General features: G+C 38.9%; 1 protein-coding gene and 1 long non-coding RNA gene across 7 annotated transcripts in view; one reads left to right on the top strand and one right to left on the bottom strand.

Moving 5' to 3' along the window:
- Positions 1–25,466, top strand: part of CLYBL (citramalyl-CoA lyase) — a 187,056-nt gene that overhangs the window by 147,475 nt on the left and 14,115 nt on the right. For all 4 annotated transcript variants that reach the window (XM_083735339.1, XM_083735340.1, XM_083735341.1 and 1 more), the window contains exons 3-6: positions 9,384–9,572; positions 13,452–13,553; positions 15,272–15,365; positions 17,733–17,900. In XM_083735339.1, coding sequence (XP_083591465.1) covers positions 9,384–9,572; positions 13,452–13,553; positions 15,272–15,365; positions 17,733–17,900 — 553 coding nt within the window. The remainder of the gene's footprint in view (positions 1–9,383; positions 9,573–13,451; positions 13,554–15,271; positions 15,366–17,732; positions 17,901–25,466) is intronic.
- The window catches only part of LOC310843002, a 38,031-nt gene continuing 21,812 nt past the window's right edge, over positions 9,248–25,466 (bottom strand). For 2 of the 3 annotated variants that reach the window (XR_014563440.1, XR_014563441.1), the window contains exon 2: positions 13,815–14,143. This is a non-coding gene — a long non-coding RNA (uncharacterized lncRNA). Of the gene's footprint in view, positions 14,144–25,466 lie in introns of all 3 variants that reach the window. The other variant, XR_014563439.1, reaches the window with a different exon arrangement.

The following is a 25,466-nucleotide window of genomic DNA, read 5'->3' on the forward strand; positions in this document are numbered from 1 at the left end:
GCGTCCCCCCCCCCCATTTAGTAACAGACCTCACAGGGCACCCAAGCTTCTCATCAATTCAGAGTTAGGTATTAAAATGAGGGAATTAATATGATTATTGGTATTAATTTGCATTTTAAGGATCCCCTCAAACAGATTATAAGTAAACATTGTGCTGATGAATGTACATACTTCACATTTTCTTTGCCATCAATCTCCACATTTATAGAGTATGGAACCAGGATGATGATTTTCATAGGCTCATCCCAATTAATTAAACTTGCAGTCATTTGACCTGCTAGATGAAGCACTATGAAGCTGTTTGGAGAATTTACAGTTCTTCTAACTATAAAATATATTCTAGCTGTCCTGGTAAGGGTTCTTAATTGACTATAGAATGGGAGGCAGGTAACATTTTTCAGAGTAAGGTCTGAGTATAAAGCTCTGGTTTAATTGATTCTGGTTTAAACCCGAAACTTGTGTGTGGATAAGATAATGCTAATAGTGTCTTATTGCAGTAAGAGCTCTCTGCGTGTACAACATGCTTTTCTCTATTTGGCCGGTTTTGTGTGCAAGCAAGCCACTGGCAAAATCAGAATCTCCTGAGTAACTTTGGCAAAAGCTGAAGCTCTCATTTAGCAATTCCTTCGTTGCCCTTGTAATAATGGTCCTACAAGATGCGCTGCTATAATTTCCTGTTACTTCTTCAGTGTTTTAAAGGGGAAAGATCATTGTTCTTTTGTATACATGGATTCATTTAAGTATAGGCAAATTTTAAATTGCTCCATTGCGTAGCACTTAGTCTTAAGTTTAATAGAATGGTCTTAAATAGTGCGGTAAGGCCTCTTTGCTGAAGCTAAGCAGATCTGGGTCTGGACTGTTCAGTGCCCGGGTGGAAGACCATAAACTCCATGTTGACTGTGATGGGTTTCATCAGGGAATAAGAGAGGGATAGAAATGGAATACAGTAAATACAGTAAGTGGAAAATAAATAACAAACAAGTTGACACAAAAGCTTGGCAACTGTAAAAATTAGAGGGAAATGTTTTGGTTTTTTTTATCGTTTACATCTGTGTCTCACCCTTTGTGCAAAGAACTCGGGGTTATTTTCTTGCTGCGCTGAGAAGCTTGTCCTTCCAGTCGCATGCTTGTGAGCAAACTCAAAAAGCCTTTGTGTTAAGAACTTCTCTCGGTTTTCTAGCAGTTCATTCCTGGCGTCCTAATCCTAAACACATTTACTGGGAAATAAGCCCCACTGACTTTGCTTTGTAAATGTGCTCAGAATCAAGGCCTACATATTAAGGATCCAACCCAATGCAAAACACTGCAGCTGCTCAAATCATCATCAGAGTTACAATGCATACTGCAAAGCAGCTGTCCCCAGCAGTGGACTGGGCGAGGAGGAGCTGGGAAGTGGTGGGAGAAGAAGCAACACGTGTATAAGGCAGCTACAAGTGTCTTCTAAGCCAGAGTATCAATAGGCCTTAGATCAGTGGTTCTCAAAGAGCGTGGCGAGACACTGGTGTATCAGCAAAAGATGGCAAATGCAGAATCTGCAAGCATCCCTATTTCCCAGGGATAGTCCTGGATTAACAGAAGCAGTCCCAGTTTCTAATTTGATCCCAGAATTTCCTGCTTTTCCTCAGGGTGTCCTATTTTCATTGGAGAAATGTTGGAGGGTATGGAGTTATGTGACCCCCAAGCCAAAGTGATAAGTAACTATACAACCTTTAGACCTTTGAAGGCAGCCCCGCATAGGGAAGTTTTCTAATGTTTCTCTTTCTTCTTCTTCTTTTTACGTTTTTATATATGTTGGAAGCTGCCCACAGTGGCTGCAGCAACCCAGTCACATGGGTGGGATATAAATTATTATTATTATTAATATTATTATTATTATTATTATTATTGACATCCCTATTTTCACCAGAGACATGTTGGAGGGTATGCAAGTGTGGAAGAAAGACTGAAAGACAAGCAAAGAAGCATTTAAACATTTCAGTGTAGTAGAGTAATAGTCTAGGCTTTTTTATTTTTAAGAAATTACATAGAACCAGAAACAGTATCCATACCTCTCTTCAAGAGCATTGGCTATTCTTCTACAATTCTTCATGACATATTGTCTCAGATTAGACCTAATATAAATGAGACTACCCGACAAATGCAAGCTCACACCTCTTATTCAGCTTGTATGCATACCAAAGGTACATATGTAAGAGGCTCACTTATAATTATATTTTGGGAAGGATTAATGTTATTATGTAGCTGCATGGTTTTATACTTTCTTGAGATCCCATGATCATATATTATAAAGTAGTTGTGTTCTGTGTTATTTCTCAAGCACTGCTAGGAGTTGTTTATTTTTGTTTTCCAGTGTATCCTTTTTAATTTATTTATTGATACTTATTCATAGCTATACAAACCCATTACAAAATATATTTTATATAATATACAGTGGTACCTCCGGTTGCAGATGGGATCCATTCCAGAGCTCCAGTCGGATCCCAAGGTTTTCACAACTGGAGGTGCCTGTTCTGCACATGCGCACGGCACGGTAGAGCGCTTCTGCGCATATGCGCACAGCAAAACCTGGAAAAATACTTCCGGGTTTGCCGTGTGCGTATCCCGAAGGATACCTAACCAGAGGTGCGCATAAGTTGAGGTACTACTGTACTAAGATAAAATAACTACTTAGCCTATAAAAGAACAAAGTCAGAAAGAAGATACAGCAAGAAAAGGAGGGGGAGAAAGGAGAAAGTAAAGAAAATTTGAAAAGAGTAAAAAAAAGTAAAAGGACTTCCAGCTCTCTGTTCTGCAGTGGCACGTAATATTCATCCGTTAAAATCCAACCATTCTATGTTCAGTCTTCAAATCCTGATATTGCCTGTTCATTTTCTCTCTAACACAAAACGTCCATGATAAATTTCCAGCCCTTGACAAATGTCAGTAATAATTTTTCTCTAATTAAACATGTTAACTTTGCCACCTCAGCCAGATCCAATAATTTTATCAGCCATTCTTCTGTAGTGGGTAGGGCTGTATCTTTCCATTTTTGTGCATGTTGCGGTGTTGGCACTGTAGTCATGTACTGGAGTAATCTTCCATAGTCCTTTTCTAACTGTATGCCCATTAACCCTGCCTTCAGTTGAATACAGTGGTACCTTGGTGGTCGAACGCCTTAGTTGTCAAACAAATTGGCTCCCAAATATCGCAAACCCAGAAGTGAGTGTTCTGGTTTGTGAACTTTTTTTAGAATCTGAATGTTTGACATGGCTTCTGCAGCTTCTGATCGGCTGCAGGAAGCTCCTGCAGCCATTCAGAAGCCACACCTTGGTTTTTGAACCGTTTCAGGAGTCGAACGGACTCCCGGAACGGATTAAATTCGAGAACCAAGGTACAACTGTATTAACCTTTAAAATCTGCTGTATTTGTATCCAATATTTTTTAGCCTTTTTTACATGTTGACAAAGCATGATAAAAAGTCCCTTCATGTTCTTGGCATTTCCAGCAAACATTTCCAGCAAATTCCTGAATAGTTTCTCAGGACTTAAAGACCGATACATCGTTTTACAAAAATTATCTTTAAGATTGTAACACAATTTAAATTTTAGCCCCTTACTCAACATATGTTCCCACTCTTATATCTGTATTGTATAACACACACAAGAAATTGCCCATTTAATCATGCATTGTTTAACCTTTGCTCCTTCCATTTTAATTTTCCCACAAGATTTATATATTTTTGCAAAATGTATGAAAAATTGGTGTGGCATGCGCAAATTTTTATTCTGAAAGTGTGGCCTAGAGAAAAAAGCTTGAGTATACCTGCCTTAGAGTATATTCTGCATTTCCCCCTGACTGGAAAAATAAACTGTAGCTATACAGTACAGGCATTGGAATATTTTCCTTTGGTGTCTTTGAGGGGGTTGGGAAAGATGCAGTCCTCACTATTAGCATTCTATGAAGGATGCTTCAGTTATACTCCCTACAGTGACAGATGCTGAAGACCCCTCTACTCTAAGCAATGTTCTGACAATGAAGCAGTTGATGAGCACATTTTCTTATCCAGATTAGTGAACGTGGTGCCCTCCAGACTGTAACTCCCATCATCCCTGACCTTCAGGTTTGATAGGAATTGAAGGCATCAGGTTGGCTACTGTTCTCTTTTTAGCTGAGAGTTTCAAATATCTTTATATTAAAGGGTGCATGCATAGTGAGTGTTTAGTATGGAATTTATTCTTACTACAGTGGTACCTCGGGTTACAGACACTTCAGGTTACAGACTCTGCTAACCCAGAAATAGTACCTCGGGTTAAGAACTTTGCTTCAGGATGAGAACAGAAATTGTGCTCCGGCGGCGCGGCAGCAGCAGGAGGCCCCATTAGCTAAAGTGGTGCTTCAGGTTAAGAACAGTTTCAGGTTAAGTACGGACCTCCGGAACGAATTAAGTACTTAACCGAGGTACCACTGTACTGCTACTAATACTATTACTGTTATTCATTTTTGAGCCTCTAAGTGGCTTGCAAAATTTTAAAAGCATAAGCAATAAACATAACATAAAATCAGGAAAAGACTGGGATAAACTGTGTTCGCTAAGCCCTTATTTTATACAGTCTGTATATGATGCTTGTTAGTTCATGTGTGGTGTATTATGCCTAATAAAGGATATTTGATTTGAAAATCAGGGAAAAAATACATTGCAACAAAAACTATACAGTGGTACCTCGGGTTACAGACGCTTCAGGTTACATATGCTTCAGGTTCCAGACTCCGCTAACCCAGAAATAGTACCTCGGGTTAAGAACTTTGCTTCAGGATGAGAACAGAAATCGTGCGGCGGCGAGAGGCCCCATTAGCTAAAGTGGTGCTTCAGGTTAAGAACAGTTTCAGGTTAAGAACAGAACTCCAGAACAAATTAAGTTATTAACCCGAGGTACCACTGTACAATAATTCAGAAAAGATACCCAATAAAACAGTAGCATAAACTTTGGCAGCAGAATTGTGTCATCAATAAATGCAGAACCATCATTCTTTCATTAACTCTCTTTTTATACGAGACACCTGCGTGTGTCTTGCGTTTTCCACGTGGTTCTTCCAACTTTTTTCAGAATGCCGAAACTCTCATCTTTTTTAAGAATGGAAGAGCAGCACAATGTCTGCAGGTATAGATGCCTCTTGCACTGATCTGCCATCTTTTTTTAAAGAGCAATTTGATGTAGGAAAGTGACCTGCCATGAAAATGACCCTATTAAAACACAGCACCCTGTTCCAGAGGGTTTCTCATTATGAACTTGTTCATTATTTTTTAATCAATTGTTTAAATAGCACTAAAATGGCAGAGAGAGAGGGGGGGGGTATAGCTATTACACCATAAATCTATAGGGGAAAATTCAGTGTGGCAATTGTTCCATCAGCATAAGTTTTTCAGCTTGTCATTCAAACAATTCTCCTATTAGTCATATTCTCCACCTGCATGCTGTTTTGGGGGGTTCCACAACCCCTCCAAACCATTTTTTGCGGTTATGCCTGTTACGCTGGCTGCTGCTGCTGCTGATTTTCTTCTCCTATATTTTTTTATGACGATGCTATTATGAGAAAGTCTTTTATTATGCATTTCTCGTTATTGTAATTGTACTTATATAACTGTTTTGATTTTGATACCGTATAGATATTCTGTTACATATTGACATTTGTGTTCCGTTTTGTAATCCACTCTGCGGCCTTTTGACGATTGGCAGCATATACATTTAATTAATAATAATAATAATTCAATCTCACCCATGGTGTTATATTTTTGAAATGATGTATACAAAAAAAATTGTTAACTACCTTTAACTATATTGCTAAGATGGCAGAACCAGGCAGAGGGCCTTTTCAGTAGTCGCGCCCGTGCTGTGGAATGCCCTCCCATCTGATGTCAAGGAAATATATAACTACCTGACTTTCAGAAAACACATGAAGGCAGCCCTGTTTATGAAAGTTTTTAATGTTTGATGTTTTATCGTGTTTTTAATATTGTATTGGGAGCTGCCCAGAGTGGCTGGGGAAACCTAGCCAGATGGGCGGGGTATTCATAATAATAATAATAATAATGGCAGTGATCAGAAACTTTCCCTAATTCTTGTTGTTGTTTTATCGCATGCTTATGACTGGGAAACCCAGCCAAATGGACGGCATAGAAATAAATTACTATTACTATTAGACACTGTAACACCATAATACAAAAAAAATAGTATTGTCGTGTTATAGTGCTATACCTCTATTTCACTTAAATAGAAAGAAACAGCAGAGATAATTTCAAAAATTTTAGCAGGACCATGAAAAGATGTTCACCACATTGGTAAATCAGGCAAAGAGCTTCAAATCACCCTCGTCCACAGCAGCTAAACCTCAACCCTTGTATGGACAAAACACCTTAGAAGGTACACATTGGGCAGGGGGGATTCCAAACTCCTGATGGTGTGGAAACTCAGTTCCAATTCAGGTTTACAATGGAAGACCAATGACCAAGTAGTTTTTGGAGCCATGACACATGGAAGGATCTAGCCTCAAGCCTCCCCCTATGGAATTTCTCAAGTTCATTTCATATGAGTCGCTCCATGCAGAGTGATCTATAGGGGGAGATAACAAAAAGGAATGTAGGCTGAACATACCTGGAGCTTTTGAAATCCTCAAACTTGTGAAGCGGTGTAATCTTATGGTTAGAGCTTAAAAACATTTTGTAAATCACATAAAGTTGCATCTGATAAAGTGATAGTGGGACTTGTTGCTAAGGAATAATAATTTTCTTTAAATGGACAGAGCTAAAATATAATGTTTCTATGAAAATCTATTATCCACCCAACAGATGGCAAGAGCGTATAATCTCTCACAGTAACACATTTTTCTTCTGAAATATGGAGTAGGAGAGTAACTTGATTGCTGGCTGGTTATTTTGAGGTATGTAGCAGAGGATGTACATATTTGGTTTATGAAAATTACTCACAACAGCAGACTGAGGCCGTAGTTCTTACTAGGGCAGTAAACCTGGGTCTGAGCTGTATTCTTCTGACTGCTGGTGGGGGCCCAAAATAATTGATCATCAAATGTTTCCCGATATAAAACTATTCTTTCTGCGTATCAGATTGGTAGGGCTGCAGCGTTTAGTTGTTAAATTGTTTCCATTAAACTGAATTGCCCTCAATTAATTGGGCAACATGCTTTTTAATTAAAATTAAAAATATTTTAAATAGATTGGATCCAAAGTGGAAAGATGACTAGGTCCAGCTCTACCATTAGACAGAGTGAGGCGAATGCCTCAGGCGGCAGCCCTCTCATTGTTCCTTTTAAGTCCTCTTGCCGCTCTCCTCAGTCTGAGAACAGAGTTGTGCAGGCCTCATGGCCTAGTCTACTCCCACTTTTGACTCAAGGAGCAAAATGTCTTGCTTTCCCCCTGCAAAAAAAGCCGTTCCAGAGGACCAGGACACTCCTAAAGAGTGTGGCCTATGTCCCAGGGGACTGCAGTGGCAGAAACGAATTGTCCCAGACTTGGCAGAGGTACCACTAGCAAGACTGTAAAAATCCACCTGTAAAAAATATCATTTGGGGGCTCAGCACCACTTGTGATCAAACCGCATTGGCTTCTTGTTTCGTTTTGCTTTTTTAGCAAAGTAAAATAGGGCATGTTTTATCCTTCGGAGCATACTTTGTCTCAGGAGGAGGATATGTGGCTAATCTTATGCCAAATAAGATGTCACGTAATGTTCGGTGCAAATGAGAAGCAATCTCACAATAAGATTTTTTTGGAGGGAGGGTTATTTGAGTGTTAAATCACAATGTGCTGCTTTTTCTTATTGGAAGAAACCCCGCTGCTGGGTTTTTTAAAGCAAAGGGAGCCATCTCCCAGCCATAGTATGTCGTAATGAGCTGCACTCCTAATTCTATGTACAAGCACTACCATTCTCTATCCATCTGATAGGCACATATTAAAGCCAGTGTTTGGGGATATAGGGGTGGTAGCTCCAAGCTGATGATTGTTTTGAGTGTCATTAACTTTCTCCCTCTGTCACACTAACCGGGTGAGGGGCCATTGGTTTCTTCTGTCTAAACTTATCCTAATTATTAGTCTCGTAAATCAGTGCACCATACAGCTGTCTTAAACTGGTCTTGGAGACCTTATCCTGATCGGTCCTGACAACTGTAAGCTACTGTTTCCTCACACTGTTTAACTCGGACCACATTTTGCAGCCTCTTCTGCCTCTACTCCCAAGGTCGGATTGGCATCCGTCTGGTTTAAATCTAATGTTTTGTGTTGTCTCGCTGACTGGCTTTGCTCTGGATACTAACTTTGATGATTTCCCTCCCTCCTCCCTTTCGTTTGCCTGTTTCCTTGATAAGTATTTTGGGGGGCAAATGGCTGCATATTGTTAACACCATTATCCATTCTCTCCCCTCCCCCACCCCCTTTCTTTAAAACATTCATCAGTCAGAAGCTTTAAAGTTTTATTAGTACTATAAAAAACTCTTCACAAATGAAATTGCTTTTGATAAGTGTTCATTTTGACAATGAGAATTTGCTAAGGGCTGTTGCCAAGTTGAAGGAATTTGTGTTTTGAAACTGAAATTGGCAGGAAGTCGAGAGTCCAGGCACTTTCTTGCTTTCAGTCTGTCTGAATTTCTGTCTCTGGCCCAATAAAAATGTTTTATTTCAGCAACTGCTCAATTATTCAGAAGGAAAACATTGTTCAGATGCGCTTACTTTTTCTTCAACGTTTTCTTGTGTGTGTGTCAGTTTGAGCATATATGTTTGGATTTGTTTGTTTCAAATTGCTTCAGTAAAAGCAAAATGCATGTGTGCCCTTTGTGGGAGATTTTTTATTCCTGCAATTATCCTGCTCTTCCTTCATCGTTTCTGTTATAAGTTAATGGAAAGATGGAGAGAAGTCCATGTATGGGCAGGTTAGGAGAGTGTATACAACAAAATGCATAAATAAATACAAATAGTGATATTGCTAGTATTTACAAGAAACTATACTGGAGGAAATATTCTCTTAATGTTGACATTTAAGTTTTCCCTTTTGGACACAACTCAGACCACAATCCTGTGCATGCTTACCTGGAAGTAAGTTCCATTGAACTAAATAGGACCACTTCCGAGAAGAAATACAGAGGATTGTGCTGTTAGCAGAGTATATATTAGATTCTTTCCAGTCAGGTAATTGTATATATTTCCCCACAAAATTAGTAATGATGACTTAGAAATGGAATGTTAAAGACATTGGGTCTATTAAAATCATAACACGCTGAATCAGTTTAATGGCTTTTCATTATTATTTAAAAGATGCTCAAGGTTCAGAAAACTGCAATAAATGTACAGTAGAATGTGAAATTAAGAGTTCTTTTTACTTTTTATCCCCTCTCAACTCTAGGCAGAAGCAAGAACGACTAGTGTGAAAGCACTTGAAGAATTTGAGTTTGGTCGGACTGAGAAGTGTGTTAGGATCAATTCGGTATCCAGTGGTCTTGCTGAAGAAGATATAAAGGTCATTTTGCAATCCAAGGTTCTCCCTACAAGCCTGATGCTTCCAAAAACTGAAAGTGTCGAAGAAATAAGATGGGTGAGTAAATTGGGATTCGTCACTATCTCAGCATTAGATTAAGATCTTTGCTACTTTGTTTAGAAAGAGGAGACTTTGGGACTTGTGGATTTAGCTCATGAGGCAAGTAAGAAATATCTCTAGTCACAGTACTAGTTGAACTCATCCTTACCATCAATCAATCAATCAATCAATCAAATCACTCCTAGAAGCAATTAATCAATTAATCCTAGAAGCCTCTTGCATATATTAAGCAATTTTGGCCCATATTTCAAAGGATAAGAGGTGTAGATTGAAATTACATGCAGAACGTGTGTGAAACGTTTTAATTTTTAAGTAGAATTAACTGGCTAGCATAGTGCTTTAATAAGCTGTGCTGCCATTAAGGCAAAGTAAAAATGTTTTAAAATCAGACCAGTTTTTTTCATTGTAGTAAAACCTCACTGACTGTCATGTAAACGTATAGCGTACATGCCCTGGAAGTTGGAAACCATAAGTAGATGGAGGAAACATATGAAAAAATTATGGTGGAGACAAAAAGTAAAGGTCACTCCTTAGGGCAACCAGAAGAACAAACAGGAAGCTTTTAACTAGTGTTTTTAATTAGCACAGATATTATTTCCTGTCCAGTTCTCTATTTCTTCCTTTTTAATTGCTGACAGGTGTGCTTGCGTTTCATGACTGACTTTTCAGCCTATAAAAACCTGAAATGTAAATGGTTGGCATGTCAAATTACTTAAGAAAACTTTGAAATGGGCCTAATTATGCTATAATTGTTCAAATTGTTAAGGAGGGATAAGTTTTATTTAGTGATACCATTATTTCTGAAAAATACCACTAAAGTCGTAAGGCTTATTTATCCTGTTTTAATAGTTTGGGGAACACTGAGGGAGAGATCCATAGAAGGTCTATAAAGAAAAACAAAACTAGACAAATCTGGTAGTTTCTATCCTAACTAGTTCCACATCTAACCCTAAACCTATCTATTAGCCTTTAAGGTTCCATGAGGCTCTTGGCTGTTTTTGCATACCCAAGACGTTATGGGTAACATTGAACTACCATTGACGGCTGTTAAATTCATTACATGTTAGTGGGGGGCAGGAAACACAACCTTTTTCAGAGGCTGGGAAAACTGAAGTCAGCTACGTAGAAACATCCAAAAAGAATAGTTCTGTTTTCATTAACGCTGTCTCCAAAGTGGCACGATCTTTTACTAAGGAAGATCCACAAGGCCTCTTTGTTGATTTTGTACAGCAGACTAACACTTCTGGAGTTTGCTGGTTATGAATATTCATCTTGCCATTCCAGCGAAAGCCTTTGGTGTTACCCAATATGTTTTACCTTGATGTGAGAACTTCAGGCTTTCTTTCTAATTCATGCTAAGAGGAACATGTTCCATGTTTCCTCATCTCTGATTTTTAATTTCCAACCGTTTCCCCTTCTGGAAATAAACCAGCGTCAACCTTTCGACACTTCCCCTACCTCTGTTAAAGTCTTCTGTCTAGGGAGACCGATCAAGTTCAGTGATATTTTTGGCTTTGTTTTAAATGGCTAGTGAAATGGAAAGCTACCTCTTTTTTTTTTGCTGTTTATTTTTTCCCCTTCATTTTTATTTATGTGAAGCATAAAACCTGGAGGCTGATGCACAACTAAAAGATGGGCTTACTTGTTTTCTTTTGTGTGAGAATCTCCTGCTTCCCTTTTGTCCCTAGTATGGGTACTTGTTTGACTGGCATGGCTTATTGGACTATAACAAGCGTAACTCTCGCTCCTTTGTCATGGGACAATTCTCCCACAAATCCTGAACAGTGGGCATTCTTCCCCACACACTATCGGGTGTGCACTGGAATTGAAAGCATTGCTAAGGCCTGCTACTTCATCCCCTCCCAGAGCTTTGTTTTTTTCCCCCTCCCCCTTTTTTCCTCTACCCCCTCTCACTGAAATGAACACTTTACCAGGCCGGAAACATTTAATCGTCTCCTTTTGAAAAAAATTAATTGAAACTTCTCAACTAGTTGCCTTTTGTATTTGGTGCTAAAAAAAACAATTAAAAAATTGGAGGAAATGGGGGGCAAACATTGCTTGATTAAAAACTCTCCCTTGCAAGTTGCAAAATAAAATGCATTAAAAAGAAAGATTTAAATAAACAAACAAACAGATGGGTGTGTTTTTTATTTTTCAATGGCTTAGCACACAAAAGGGTTGCCAACTTAAAATTAACCATACCTGCTAAATTGTTTTATTTTGTTTTAATTATCAAGGCCAGACAAAGGCATATGTTGGCTTTGTTTTATTATTATCGTGCTGTGATTTTGTGCACCTTTCCTTGGGAGTAAGCCCAGCTGAACACAATGGGGCTTACTGCCACGTAAACATGGGTGGGACCGGGCTGCAAGTGTCTTCCCCACCCCTCTTGCAATTCCTTTGCATTTCACGCCATACATTTGAATGGCAGGCTCTCTCTTAATTCCTTATATATATTCTGTTGCACACCAGCCTGTGGAAAGGTTTGACAGGCAACTGTGGCAGCAATGACGACACCACAGGCACACACACACACACACACACACACAGTGAGGATTCACCCTCCAAAAAAACCCCCAGCATTGCAGCAAGGTATGGTTTATTTTGGGCTTAATGTAAAGTTACTGCAAATTGGTTGGAAGCTTTTTAAAGATTTCGGTGATTAGATTTCCCTTTCTTTTGGGGAGGGGTGAAGTTGGAGGGGGAGCTAAAAGAGGAAATAACACCTCTAATCCAGCTTCTGGTAAATAGGCTGCCAGCTTTTAAAATGAGTTTCCTTTCTATTAGTCAGAATATTATGCTAAGCCTTAAGCATTAGTTTTTTATGTTGCCATAGCAGCCTTATTCCTGCAGGGTTGTGACCTGCGATGATTACAGTACAAAGCTTATAGGGTCTTGAAACCCCCTTTGAAGATGAAAAGTCTTTGATGGTTTATATTTATGCAAATCTCTTAGATATGATTTACCCAACTGAGACTGAATGGAGAGATGATTAAAATTCCCTTTTCCTTTGATATCCATTAATGGTTAAATATTCCTTAAATATAAAATTGATGCATTTCCCCCCCTGTCTTTATTGACTAAAATTTCTTTAGCATACCTGTGATATGTTTATCTCCCAACACATTACTAGATCTAGACAGACATAATAGATTTACAATATACAGAGGTAGCTTTTCCTCCCCCTCCCTTCTCTTTTGAAAGGGAGAGAGAGGGGGAGAGAAAAAAAAAAATCTGTACAAGAGCTTTTGTAATGTTTCCAGATGATAGATTTTGGAATTTGGGCTACCCCACCGGCAGCTCAGAGCTAGCTGTGAACTGGTCTCATGGAAAAAATTGGAGAGCTTTGGTCTTCAAAGAATTAAACTTCCTTTTTAAAGGCCCTTCCTAGGTAAGCTAAAAAAAAAAATTATGAAGAAAAGACCTCTGGAACAAAGGGTGACGGTGCCATAATGAATAATGTGAGTCCCAGTTTGGAAGGCTGGGGAACATTCACAGCCGTTGTCAGTGTCAGACATGAAACAAAACAGAATGTCAGGTATATCAATACTACTTTGTTTTTAAGAGCCTGCTGATTTGCATTTAACTAAGTCAGGGTGATAGGTGTTAGGCAAATGTTTTTGCAACTAAAACTTCAGACTCCAAAATACACAATAATGCGGGCATTCTAAAGAAGACAGGCCTAAGAGAACAGACCTCTTTGGAAGCTTGGCAGTTTTCTTTTTTATTTATTTCCCCCCCCTCTCAGCACTCCAGGCTTTGTTTTCTCTGTTTATTTGTATTTCACTTCAATGGAAAGTTTAGATAGTTGTACCATTTTATAGATTTTATTTTTTTATAAAAACGAAACTGATCACTTCCCTCTGCGATGCTTAGTTTACAGAGAAATTTGCACACCATTTAAAAGGCCGGGTGCTTGTAGAACCTATGAATTTCCTCCCTTTTGTGGAAACAGCAATGGGCTTACTCAATTTTAAGGTAAGAAACATCAATATAATTTAGCTGGCATTTCTGCTTAAAGCCATATAGCCGTTGAATAAGTCACATAACTGGAAAAAGGTGGGTTAAAACGCCACTCCATTTCGTATTTTATATGAATGCATTCATCATCCAAAATATTTGCTGAAATTCCAGTGCCACATAATACAGTCGCATCCTACATAATAGTTCTCTTCTGTCCTATTTTGGCATTTCTTTTTTATTTCCTTTAAATCCAATAAACGTGTGTGAAAAGATACAGCGGCTGTCAAATTTTTATTATTATTTCAGGAGTCTTATTCTAATATCTTAAAAGCACCTCTTCTATGAAGTTCTGAGAACTGATAACATTTACAACCACACACAGAGAGCTCTTTGCAGTCAATGGTAAAAAAAATGTACCTTCTGTTTTCTACAGCCCAATACTGGATATGCACAAAAAATGGCATTAAGGATTGTGGAGTTCTTCTTCATCTGCCCTTCAAAAATGTTTTTTTCTTTTCTCTTCCCCCATCTTTTGCAACGTGAACTTGATGTTGATCAAACACATGCAAATGGCCTCCTATTCTTGGCATCCAGCCTGTGTGTTTCTGTGGAGGAAAGATATTAACAAGGATGAAATTGAAACTAGAGTGCGCCACAGCCATGCCAGGGTTTCCTGGAAAAGTTTTGTGTTATTAGAAGGAGCTGCTGGGAGGCCCTTGTGGCTACCATGTTCATAGGCACCGCATTTTTAACAGCATGTTTGAAAGATAGTTTTCGGCTTAAATTTAAAGGATTTCTAATTATACATGTTCATATCTAGCCAAGATTTTACTTACTGGTTTTGGTTTTTTTTTTTACTGGTTTTTATTTTCAAATTCACACACACAAAAAAGGAAAAAGCGTTAGTAAGGTCAGCACCGGAAAATACCGGCTATCATCCAATATCCTGGTGCAACAGGATTTGTATGAATATGAACCACAGTGTATAAAAATAGGTATATTTGCAACGGTAATCATAATAAAATAAACTGTAGCTCTGTGCTTTGGCAGGCAAATTCTAGCTAGCTATGAAGCATTTCAATTTGCAACATTACTTTTTTTAAAAAAGAACAATGATTACACAGACATTACAAAGATGAATGCATTCAGCAAATCCCAAGGTGTTGCTTTTCAAATTATTTTCTTTGCTACTTGTTGCACCTTATATATCCTAGAATTATATTAGTTTCATTGTGCAGTTTTACCATTGGTTAGGAGCCCCACCCTACGCTGCCCACTAAATAGCGATTAGAAGATTGCATCCCCCATGACGGTCCATCAGCAATGTATTAAACCAAAGATACTCCAGTTGTGGTTCTATGCAGGTATTATTCATGGGGTGCAGGAAGGATTCTTAAGCTATATGCAGTGTCCACTTTCGTAAATATAACACACTGTTTACAGTTATCATTCAGAGGTTGTTGGCACACAACAAAGCTTTGTCCTAAATGCAAGGACAAAAATGTATTCTGTGCTTTAAGCTATACTGGATAGATCTGCATTCAAAGTAGACTTTTTGTGCAGATGTGTAATTTGTTATTATTACTTATTTATCGCACATTATGCAAGAAGAGTCTTGACAGCAGACCCTCTCCCCAAGGAATTAATGTAACTGACGATTAGTATCTTTTTGGTAGTGAAAATGGTTTTAAACAGCCTGCTACTTGCGTTTAACATTTTTGTTCCATTTAAAGGAAGTTTGCGAAGAAACTCTGAGGAAAGGACCCCAAATTGGCCTTCGTTTGGATGGAGTCGTCTTTGGAGGCGAGGATTTCCGTGCCAGCATAGGTGCTCCCATTCCCCCCCCCCCTTTTAAATTAACAATACAGTATTATAATAACAGAACTGCCACAATACTAACAACAACAATAAGATATTCTGCCACAGACCTATACGTACTGTCTCATTTAGCCCACTAAAATCAGCGGGATTAAATACATCTAACTCTTTTCAGGATTGTGGCCATTACTTTAAAAAATGGAGTCTACTGCTCTGCCTTTACTAACTTAGCGGGTATACATTTATTTGTGTTGTCTCCTGTACATCTTCCTAATTCGGTTGTCATTTTTTGAAATCTAAAACCTATTAGAGCTGTGCTTTTATAGAAACATATTCTGCTTATTGCTCTCCAGCTAAAAAATTAAATGCAGTGACTGTTGAAATCACGAGACTAATATTGTAATTTTGGTGCACAAAGACACAAAGAAGCCTATTGTTAATACTGTAGATAGTTTTAACCATCTCTTGCATGCTTAGTTCTGTTTTAGTGCATGCATCTTAATACTTCCTCCAGCAACCACACCTCAGTGCCTTTCTGCCTTGTGATGTCACAATTTCTCCAAAAAGAACGTCAATGTCAGAATCTCATTTCTGTATTACGTTGCTATGACAGACATATCTGCTAAATATGTACCTTCTGATCTGGTTCATCTAATCACAACTATCTGAGTGCAATTCACATAAAAGGAAGCAATATTTTAAATAATGAGGCATAACAAAGCCTTCATTTATTCCCGATAAGGTGGCAAACAAGGTCAAAAACAGTGATGCTCAAGACAAGGGAACAGATTATTATTTTTTCCACACAAGTGTAAATGTGAGAATAGATACTCTTTGGGTTCAGCAGGTTTTGTGGATGCTTTTTTTAAAAAATCTCAGACGTCCATCATAGTTATCGGATGTTTCATCCAAGGATTTGAGCATGAACATTTATCTTGGGCTAAAATTTTAACTCAATGGACTTCTTTCAAAGTAATGTGTGTAAGATCAAAATACTAGACTGAGACAGAAATCTTTTTTTAAAAAAAACCCCTAAAGCTGTATTTCTACCACTTATTTCAGCCCCACTGAAATAAATGGGACTACTCTAGATTAAAAGGTTGGAACATCTCAGTGGCCATCAAATTGGTGCTTTTTGGTGCAATATTTATAGATATCAGCAAATTGCTACTGATATGCAAAAGCAAATTAAAGGTGTTACTATTAGTAGCAGTAACTATAAAGCAGTTAACAGCTTTGGACCAATTTATCTGAAGGATTGTCTTACCCCTATATATGTCCACTCAACTCCTTCAATCTGCTGAATCAGTGCGGTGTAACGTTCGATCCACATGCTGAATGATAGTTCGGTGTGGCAGCACCCATCCACTGGAACTCCCTGCCCCTTGATATTAGACACGTGCCTTTGCTGTCTTGTTTTTGAAACCTGCTAAAAGCTTCGTTTAGGCAAGTCTACAAATTTGACATTTATTTTAATGTGCATTTTATTATGTGTATTTTTATACTGCTGATTACATCTACACGTTAAGAATTTCTAGGTCAGCTCATCGGATTTTCTTAAATATTTTATGCCCACTTAGAGGCTTTGCTGATTAAGCAGTATAGAAATAAGTGTACAGTAAAATAAATTTAAAAACCTAATTCATATTTCCTATTAAAGAAAAGCACGATGGGGGGCGGGCAGGATCTTTTGGCAAGATCCAGAAGGAAGAGCATTTTCAGATGCAGTTTATCTCCAACTCAACTCGCTTATTTGTGGCTCAGTTGGGCTCAGCCATCTTTAGGTTCCCCCAAAGCACCTCGGCTTAAGGCATTCCTGTCCTGTGTGACTTATTCAGCCAGCCAAGCCAAGGCCTATGCAAGTCCCCCCAAAAGGGCGTTCTGGGGCATGGCAGGGACAGGACAAGAGAGAAGGGATTCAGGCTGGATCCTAAGTCCATTCAGGTCAGTCACGCAATCCAGCATCAAATACTACAGTATTTACATGGTTTGTTTTCCCTCTGCCTGGCGTAGGGAATGGGATTTGGATCTGGTGAAACTTTCTGCTACCTGAATTTGACCAGCTTCTTCTGCATAGAATTGCTCCCTACACAGAGCTTAATGCTCGGGCATCAAGGCTTGATTTTTAAAAAACGACCAACGTTTCATTTCAGAAACAGAAAGAAAAGGTTTTTTTGGCAGAAGCAGCTTTAATATTTTGTCTCCAGCAGCATATTATCCTTGCAGCTGCTGCACAGAAATTTGGGGAACAAAGCTCTTCAATATTTTCCTGCCTGTCTTTTGGGAAAAGGACGACAAAGGTAACGTTAAGTAAATTTCTGCTGCGAATGTTTTTTTAAAAACCAGCTTTCTCAACTGTCTGCTATTTCTTTTCAGGTTCAACAAGTAGTAAAGAAACCCACGATATTCTATATGCCAGGCAAAAAATTGTTGTCACAGCAAAGGCTTTTGGCTTGCAGGCCATTGACCTTGTATATATCGACTTTCATGATGAAGAGGGACTCCGTAAGCAGTCAAGAGAGGGTGCCTTAATGGGTTTTACCGGTATGGCTTTTACAAAAATATATACACTGTGTGTGTGTGTGTGTGTGTGTGCGCTCGTGTGTGTTTGTTTTATACTGAAATAACTAACCAATGGGAATCATAATAATTGCTAGCAGGTCCAAAATACTGAAATGCAGCAGGGACAACCAGCCCCACCCAACCAATATTCAAGAATATATTTATAGAGAGCTGCAGCATTCTCACTTCTGCATCTACGTTCTCAAATTTAAACTCGCACTAAAAGATGGGAGGAGGTGTGGTTTATACATATCTCCCCTTAAAGCACCCATCCTGCTTTCCCTTCCCCCGCCCCCACACTACCCATAAAGATTTAAAAACAAGACTCCCTTCACCCTTGGTTTAAAATGTATTATCTCTTCTCCTTAATCATAAAACAGACGTGTTCTGCAGCACGGACTCCCTGTTCGTCTCCTTACGCTGACTGGTAGAGGAACAGAGAAGTCCTAACGCTATAAAACGTTTTCACAATTACTTTTGCCTGTAAAACGGCAGGCGGAAAATTCCAAGTGCAAAACTAGGCCCTTAAAGAGTCTTTCAACAAGTCACACCCAAGTGCGTTACTCTTTTTATGATTTAGGGAAAGTAACGTATAAATGAAGGCTGCGGTATAAACGTAGAACCCTCCTGCTCTCACAGGTTAGAGGAAACACAGTATCGGCTGAAAACCTTGCACACCACTCGGTTTCCAATACATGTATGCCTGTGAGTGTACATTTATGCAAAAAATAAAATAATGCTGCCGTTGCATTTTGGGAATCACATTTTTTAAAGAGCGTTTTTAAACAAATTTGAATAAAACCTCCTCTACTTCTAACATCTGCTAATCACAGCTATACATTCATTTCAATAAATGGTCAAAAATCCTGATAGTCCACCTTTTTATTATGAAGTGCTGGAGCTTAAAAAACACACACACCCCTCCACCACAACAACCCGATATGCTAATTAGGCCATGATAGTTATTTTCTTGTCAGTCTTTCCTTTGAGTTGCTTTCCCCAATTCTGGCTTGCTTCCCAGTAATTGCCTGTTCACCTGATGGTACTGGCAAGGCAGTGTGATCAGCAGGCTTCTTGCAGCCAATCCCTGTAACACAGACATTTCGCCAATGATTGGTGCGCTAGATCATGCAGGCGCCCCTATGAGATGCGATACATAACAAAGATTGCAGCTTTATGATAGGAATCAGCTACTTGGCTTGCATACAAAGATTACAGCGTTCTTTAAAGAACAGCAGTACCAATGTTTCAGCGATACCTTTCAATCAGGATGGGTATGTGACACTTTTACAGATAGGCAAGTCTGTAAGACTGGGGAGCAGGGACCTCTCTGAAGCTCTTAATCTAGTAAGAAGTGCATTCTTAAAATAAAAAGTTCAAAATCCCTCTTGGTTTCTGGAGGAAATGCAACTTGAAGAACCATTTAAAGCACCAACCTAGCTATCAATAATGAACAAGGAGAAGGAGACTTATGGCAACTTAATGGTGTTATCGCATTTCAGCTTCTGTCCCTGAAAGCTTGTGCCATAATAAATACGTTAAGTTTTTAAACTGCCACAAGACTCTTCCTTGTTTTTGCCGCCAGAGAGAGCTGCTTGCCAGAAATATTATCAAGAACAACAGGCTAATACTCCTCCATCCCAAATACTACTACAAGAATTACTTGGGGCACTTTCCAGACACAAGGCATGCATCAAAGTGCCTACTGTTTCCTCTACCCAACCAACCAACTTTCAAGGCTTTGTCACACTCCTGTTAAAGTCAATGACTGAAATCCAAAACAGTACACATGCACAAAAGCTTATTTGCTCTCAACTGTCTGCAGCAGATTAGAATACCACTTGAAGACTCTCTCCAAAAGTTGGAGGCCCTTTGAACCATACCAACACAGAAAGCTGTCTTCTATCAGGCCAGAGTGTTGGTTCATCTAGACCAGTATGGACTGTGTACTAAGAGGCAACAGCTCTCCTGGGTCTTTGCCATCACCTATTTGTTTGTTTTTAACTGGAGATACCAGGGGTTGAAGCTGGAACCTTCAGGAAATGACTAAGCTATGGTTCCTTCCCATGAGACAAGGAAATGCTACTGAAAGCTTTTTAAAAATTATTCATCATCTCCTCTTCTGAGCACAGAAATGCTTTGTATGTTTGCTGATCAGAAGGTCAGTGGTTCGAATCCCTGCGACTTGTGAGCTCCCATTGCTTGGTCCCTGCTCCTGCCAACCTAGCAGTTCGAAAGCACATCAAAGTGCAAGTAGATAAATAGGTACTGCTCCGGTGGGAAGGTAAACAGCATTTCTGTGCGCTGCTCTGGTTCGCCAGAAGCAGCTTAGTCATGCTGGCCACATGACCCAGAAGCTGAACGCCGGTTCCCTCGGCCAATAAAGCGAGATGAGCGCCGCAACCCCCGAGTCAGCCACGACTGGACCTAATGGTCAGGGGTCCCTTTACCTTTACTACCTGCCTATATAATATCAAGATCACTAGACCCAGGTTAAGTGGAGAAGGTGAATTTTAGTTAACCTCGTGCTCACACAATCAAAGCAATTTAAAATGTGATAAAAGGCTGGATTACCCTACCCCAGCAGCCTTCCACTTAATGTTTTGGGGAGCATATAACCCTTTATGTAATACATTTTTATTTTAGAATAATTAATATGGCGCATTGCAAATTCAGCACCATTTTGAAGGATGGTGTTTTTGAAGGATTTTGAAAGGAACTAATTCTCCCTTTTCACCTCCCTCAAATCATCTTGACTAAAGTGTGTTAAGCCGTAACCAATCTGCATAAACGCTCTTGTAAATGGCCTGTCCCAAAGTCATAAATTTAAATTTTCCACTATGAACATATTGACATTTTCATCTATTGGAATTAAAAATAGCCTATGTTGCTAAAAGGCATGATGAATACTTTCTGTTGAAGTTACTAGGATTTCTATGTGATAAGCATTGCTCCACGTAGCAGCTGCTATCATGTGAGGAGCTGTTCCAGTATGGATTAAATGCATTTCACTGTGCCACTGCAAACTTTTCTTTACCCTCATTTGCCGTGGCATGGAAAAACTAACACCATCTGCGGGGTAAACTGCTTTACACAAATGGCTCATCATATGATAACAGCCACCACCTACAGTGATTTGAAGTGGAGTCCATGCGGCAGCTGCTCTGAGAGATCTGCTTATAGGCCAAAATAGAATTTTTTATAATAATAATAAAAAAACCAGTAAATAAATGTTGATAAGCTTCAAGGCAGGATATCTAAAGCAAAAACAGATGAGTGGTGTTGCTGCTATTTACTCAGTGAATCCCCATTCATCCCAATGGCACCTGTGTATGAATTGAGTTAAGGGCACAGAAGATCACTTAGCTGTTATCTGTGGGATATTCGCAGGCAAAAACACATGTGGGTCTCGAGAGGATTAAATATAATTAATATAATATATCCTCCTACCAATCAACCTTTTTATCATGCAGAACTGAATGAGCCAAGGCATTTCATAAATGTTCATCTGTCTAATGCAAGATGGCAGGGATAGTGTTTGTCCAAAACGTTGCTGGACATCAACCCCAGCTGGCATGGCCAATGTTCAGGAGTTTTTGAACTTGTGTTCCTAAACATCTGGAAGGCCTGAAGTTGGGGAAGGTTAATGTAAAGATTCTCCTGTACAGTCATACCTTGGGTTACAGCCGCTTCAGGTTGCGTTTTTTCGAGTTGCGGACTGCCGAAACCCAGAAGTACTGGAACAGGTTACTTTCAGGTTTCAGCGGTCGCGTATGCGCAGAAGCGCTGAATTGCAACCCGTGCGTGCGCAGACACAGGTTGTGAACACTGCGGGTTATGAATGTGCATCCCACACAGATCACGTTCGCAACCCGAGCATCCACTGTAATGTAATAATCAGATTAGCCATTTGAACCACACACCCCCAAGAGTTATCTTACCTCTAGCAGTTCAGGATAATTAGCAAACCAGCCATCCCTAAATCAAAATTTAAAATACTGAACTCACAAAGGAGAACTCTTTAGCATAAACCTCCTCTACCTGCTCTCTCTTGTTTGGTTATGTTCATAGCTTTTAAATATGGCTTTCATTTTATGTAGAGTTAGGCCTCTCTGACTATTTAGGATTAAGCTAAATGTTAGTTAGCTGTATTAGTCAATGTTATATCCAGGCAGGTGTAGAGTTGTTGCCAGAGTGCTAACCGCTTCCCATGTAATGAGTGGATGACAATTATATTTGTGTAGGAAAGAACTTAATCATTGGCCCTACAACCACATTAGCATTAGGAAAAGCCACAGAACTATGGCTCCAACACCTCATTGAAGAAATATATGAATTTGTCTCCCAGGTTTTCATGCAAAAGGATATAGAAATGTGTTTTCCAAACATTACAAACAAAGCATTCAACAGTGCCTAAATTCAGTCTCTCACAATGTTTAATCCACACATCAACAGTTCAAAAGTGAGAAGTGCCTTAGTAAAATATTTACAATAGGACTATGGTAGACTTCATAAAACATGACATGACCATGAAGTTTCATTTGGCATCCCCTAAACAATAAACAATGCGTTTCTTGTATATGGAACAATCCTATGCACGAGGAGCTGGCCTAAAGCAAGCCGGTCTAAGTTAAGCCAGCGTAAATTTATACCAGATCCAAAACCTTTTCAGCAGTGGGGCTGCTGCAGCTCTGCCTGAGCCTCACAGGGGGAAAACAAGCCTTTAAAATAGTGCTATATACCAGGTCATGTGACCAAGCTGAACAGCCTTAGGCAGGGGCAAAACTAGGCTTTATTTCAAAGACCCAGTTTGGCACACACACCCCTCCACATTTGCGTACACACACACACAGGCTGGGAGCCTCAGTGGCACCCCTCCTTTTGGGGGGACTTCCAGCAGTCTTAAGGGACGTGGGTAGCGCTGTGGGTTAAACCACAGAGCCTAGGACTTGCTGATCAGAAGGTCGGCGGTTCGAATCCCCGCAACAGGGTGAGCTCCCGTTGCTCAGTCCCTGCTCCTGCCAACCTAGCAGTTCGAAAGCACGTCAAAGTGCAAGTAGATAAATAGGTACCGCTCCAGCGGGAAGGTAAACGGCGTTTCCGTGCGCTGTTCTGGTTCGCCAGAAACGACTCAGTCATGCTGGCCACATGACATGGAAGCTGGACGCCGGCTCCCTCGGCCAATAAAGCGAGGTGAGCACCACAACCCCAGAGTCGGCCACGACTGGACCTAATGGTCAGGGGTCCCACAGCAGTCTTAGCCAAGCTTCAACTGAGCTGGGATAAGCTCGTTACTCCAGCATCCTCGCCCAGCTGAGCCAGAGGTCTGCTGCATCCTAAGCTGCTCAACCCAGCCGATCTTGCCATAGGATTGCACCCATGTTTTCAGCCATCATTTTGAAGAGCAGTCGTTGTTTTTAAAGGGTCTTGTTTCCTGGCAGTTTACCACTTACGAGTCTGCGTAACCCACAAGTTTTATTTCGGGATGCTCTCTGTATAAATGTCTTATCGGCTGTAATCATGTTTACATACATAAAAAATGTAAACCCTGGAATGACACTTTAACAGCTGACTTAGTCATTATAGCTACTCCATTGCAACATGCTGGGAAGCTAGATATAAATATGAAACACTATAGGGTTCCCCCCTTTTTTTACAATCTTTTGTAGAAGACAAAAAATGACACCATCATAGAATTACATAAAAGACTTGACAGGTATTGATTTAAAGCATGATATATCAAATGGTACTGCAAAAAGGATTTCATGGCCATAAATTTTAATGCCTTCCCACTCTGCAACCTCTCTCTAACTTATCAATAACAACTGTTTGGTTTATAATATTTCCCTTGTTTCTCCATGACACTAAGGTCCATTATACACTTGTTTGGGTACACAAGGTGTAACAAAAGGCAACCGAGGCCATAAATCAAATGGTGTTGTTGTTTTTTTACTGAGGTCACACATTTAAACAGGTTAAAGCCCTTACATTATATATCATCACTGCAAAATACCTTTTTTTAAAAAACTAATTGACCAGTATTTCAGGCCTTCTTTCTCACAGTGCTGAACTTTGTCTTTAAATTATATTTTCTATATTTTGTAATGAACTACTTATACAAAATTCAGTTCCTAAATTTACATTTTGTCTATTACAAGTAAAGCAGAATAAAAACTAAAAACTAAGTTATATTCACCATAGTGGCATAATTCGAAATTTCTCTCAATTTTAGAAAATGACACTTCTTTCTCCAGATAGAACAGATTATTGAATTACATTAATTTATTCAATGTAATTCCTTTTTTAAAATTAGGATTTTTAAAAATGTGAAACTTATGAGAGAATCTCACTCTCACGTAGTGAATATTCAGGTTGCAAAAAGTGAAAATGTAATTAAAAATGAAATATGATGAAGCATCTTGTGGTATAACTTTCTAAACTATGTGCCGAAGCTACAAAAAGTACCCTATTTGCATAGAATTGATTTCAGTTCTGTTTTTATTATCAAGAATAAAACTGGAAAACATCAAAATTCATTGAACAACAAATCGTAGAAATAAAGGCACACATTCTTGCAATTCTTTTTCTTTACTTTCTTATTCATAGTAATTTCCAAGTTTTCATTTGAGCTTCTAATTTTGTGTTGCTTAAATGTGCCTCTCCCTGAGCTGCAAAATTTTTAAATGAATTAACAGATTATGACTTTTGCTAATTGCTTCCCTGGTTTTGTACATTTCAAAACAGTTTGGGGACTTGCACATTAATGTAAAGTACTTCTGCAAAACACACACAACTCATTTATGGCAACTGAAAATTTCTGAACTATTGTTTGCGCCCAAAAATAAGAGTTTGAGTTTAATGCTCAATATAATGAGCCATGTCATTATATTTTTAATGAGGGCAAATCTATTGATAGTTCTTTGCAAAACCTTCCTAAGAGTTTCTTGAAAAAGATTCAGGTGTGGGTGTAAGAATCCATTTTAATGTAACCAAATAAAATATTAGGATACTCATAATATGCAAACATGTATGCAGAAAAGAAAGCTCAACCTGAGTTCTTATTTTGTTGCTATTTTTCTTATTTTGATTTTTTTTTTGAAGCCAAGTCCCTTTCTTTCACATGAAGAGGTGTAGCATTTTTTTAAAAGTTACTGTACGATTTCCCCTCTACAATTATTCACTGTTAGAAGAATAAAAATGTTGTAAGGATCTACAGGAATTCCATGTATTAAAGAAATCTATATTTTTCTCATTGAATATCAAATCGTATTGCTTGTAATGGGTACTGTCTATTAAGGCTTTCTTAAACTTCAGCACAGCATAGACCGGTTTAATGTAGTTCTAAAAGATTTTTGTTTCTTCTTTTTAGCCTCAATTCCACAAGAAAAGCATTATAGTAGCACAGTACTTATTACTCAGTTTAAAAGATAAACACATGGCGAGGAGAGCACAGAATATCTTACAGAAACTAATAAAATTGTCAAATGAAAAATTTAAATAAATGTGGATTCCTTTTGATTTAATTTTATTAATTTTATTTAACTTTTC

This window comes from Podarcis gaigeae, assembly GCF_964106915.1.
Source record: "Podarcis gaigeae genome assembly, chromosome: 4".
Lineage (NCBI taxonomy): Eukaryota > Metazoa > Chordata > Lepidosauria > Squamata > Lacertidae > Podarcis > Podarcis gaigeae.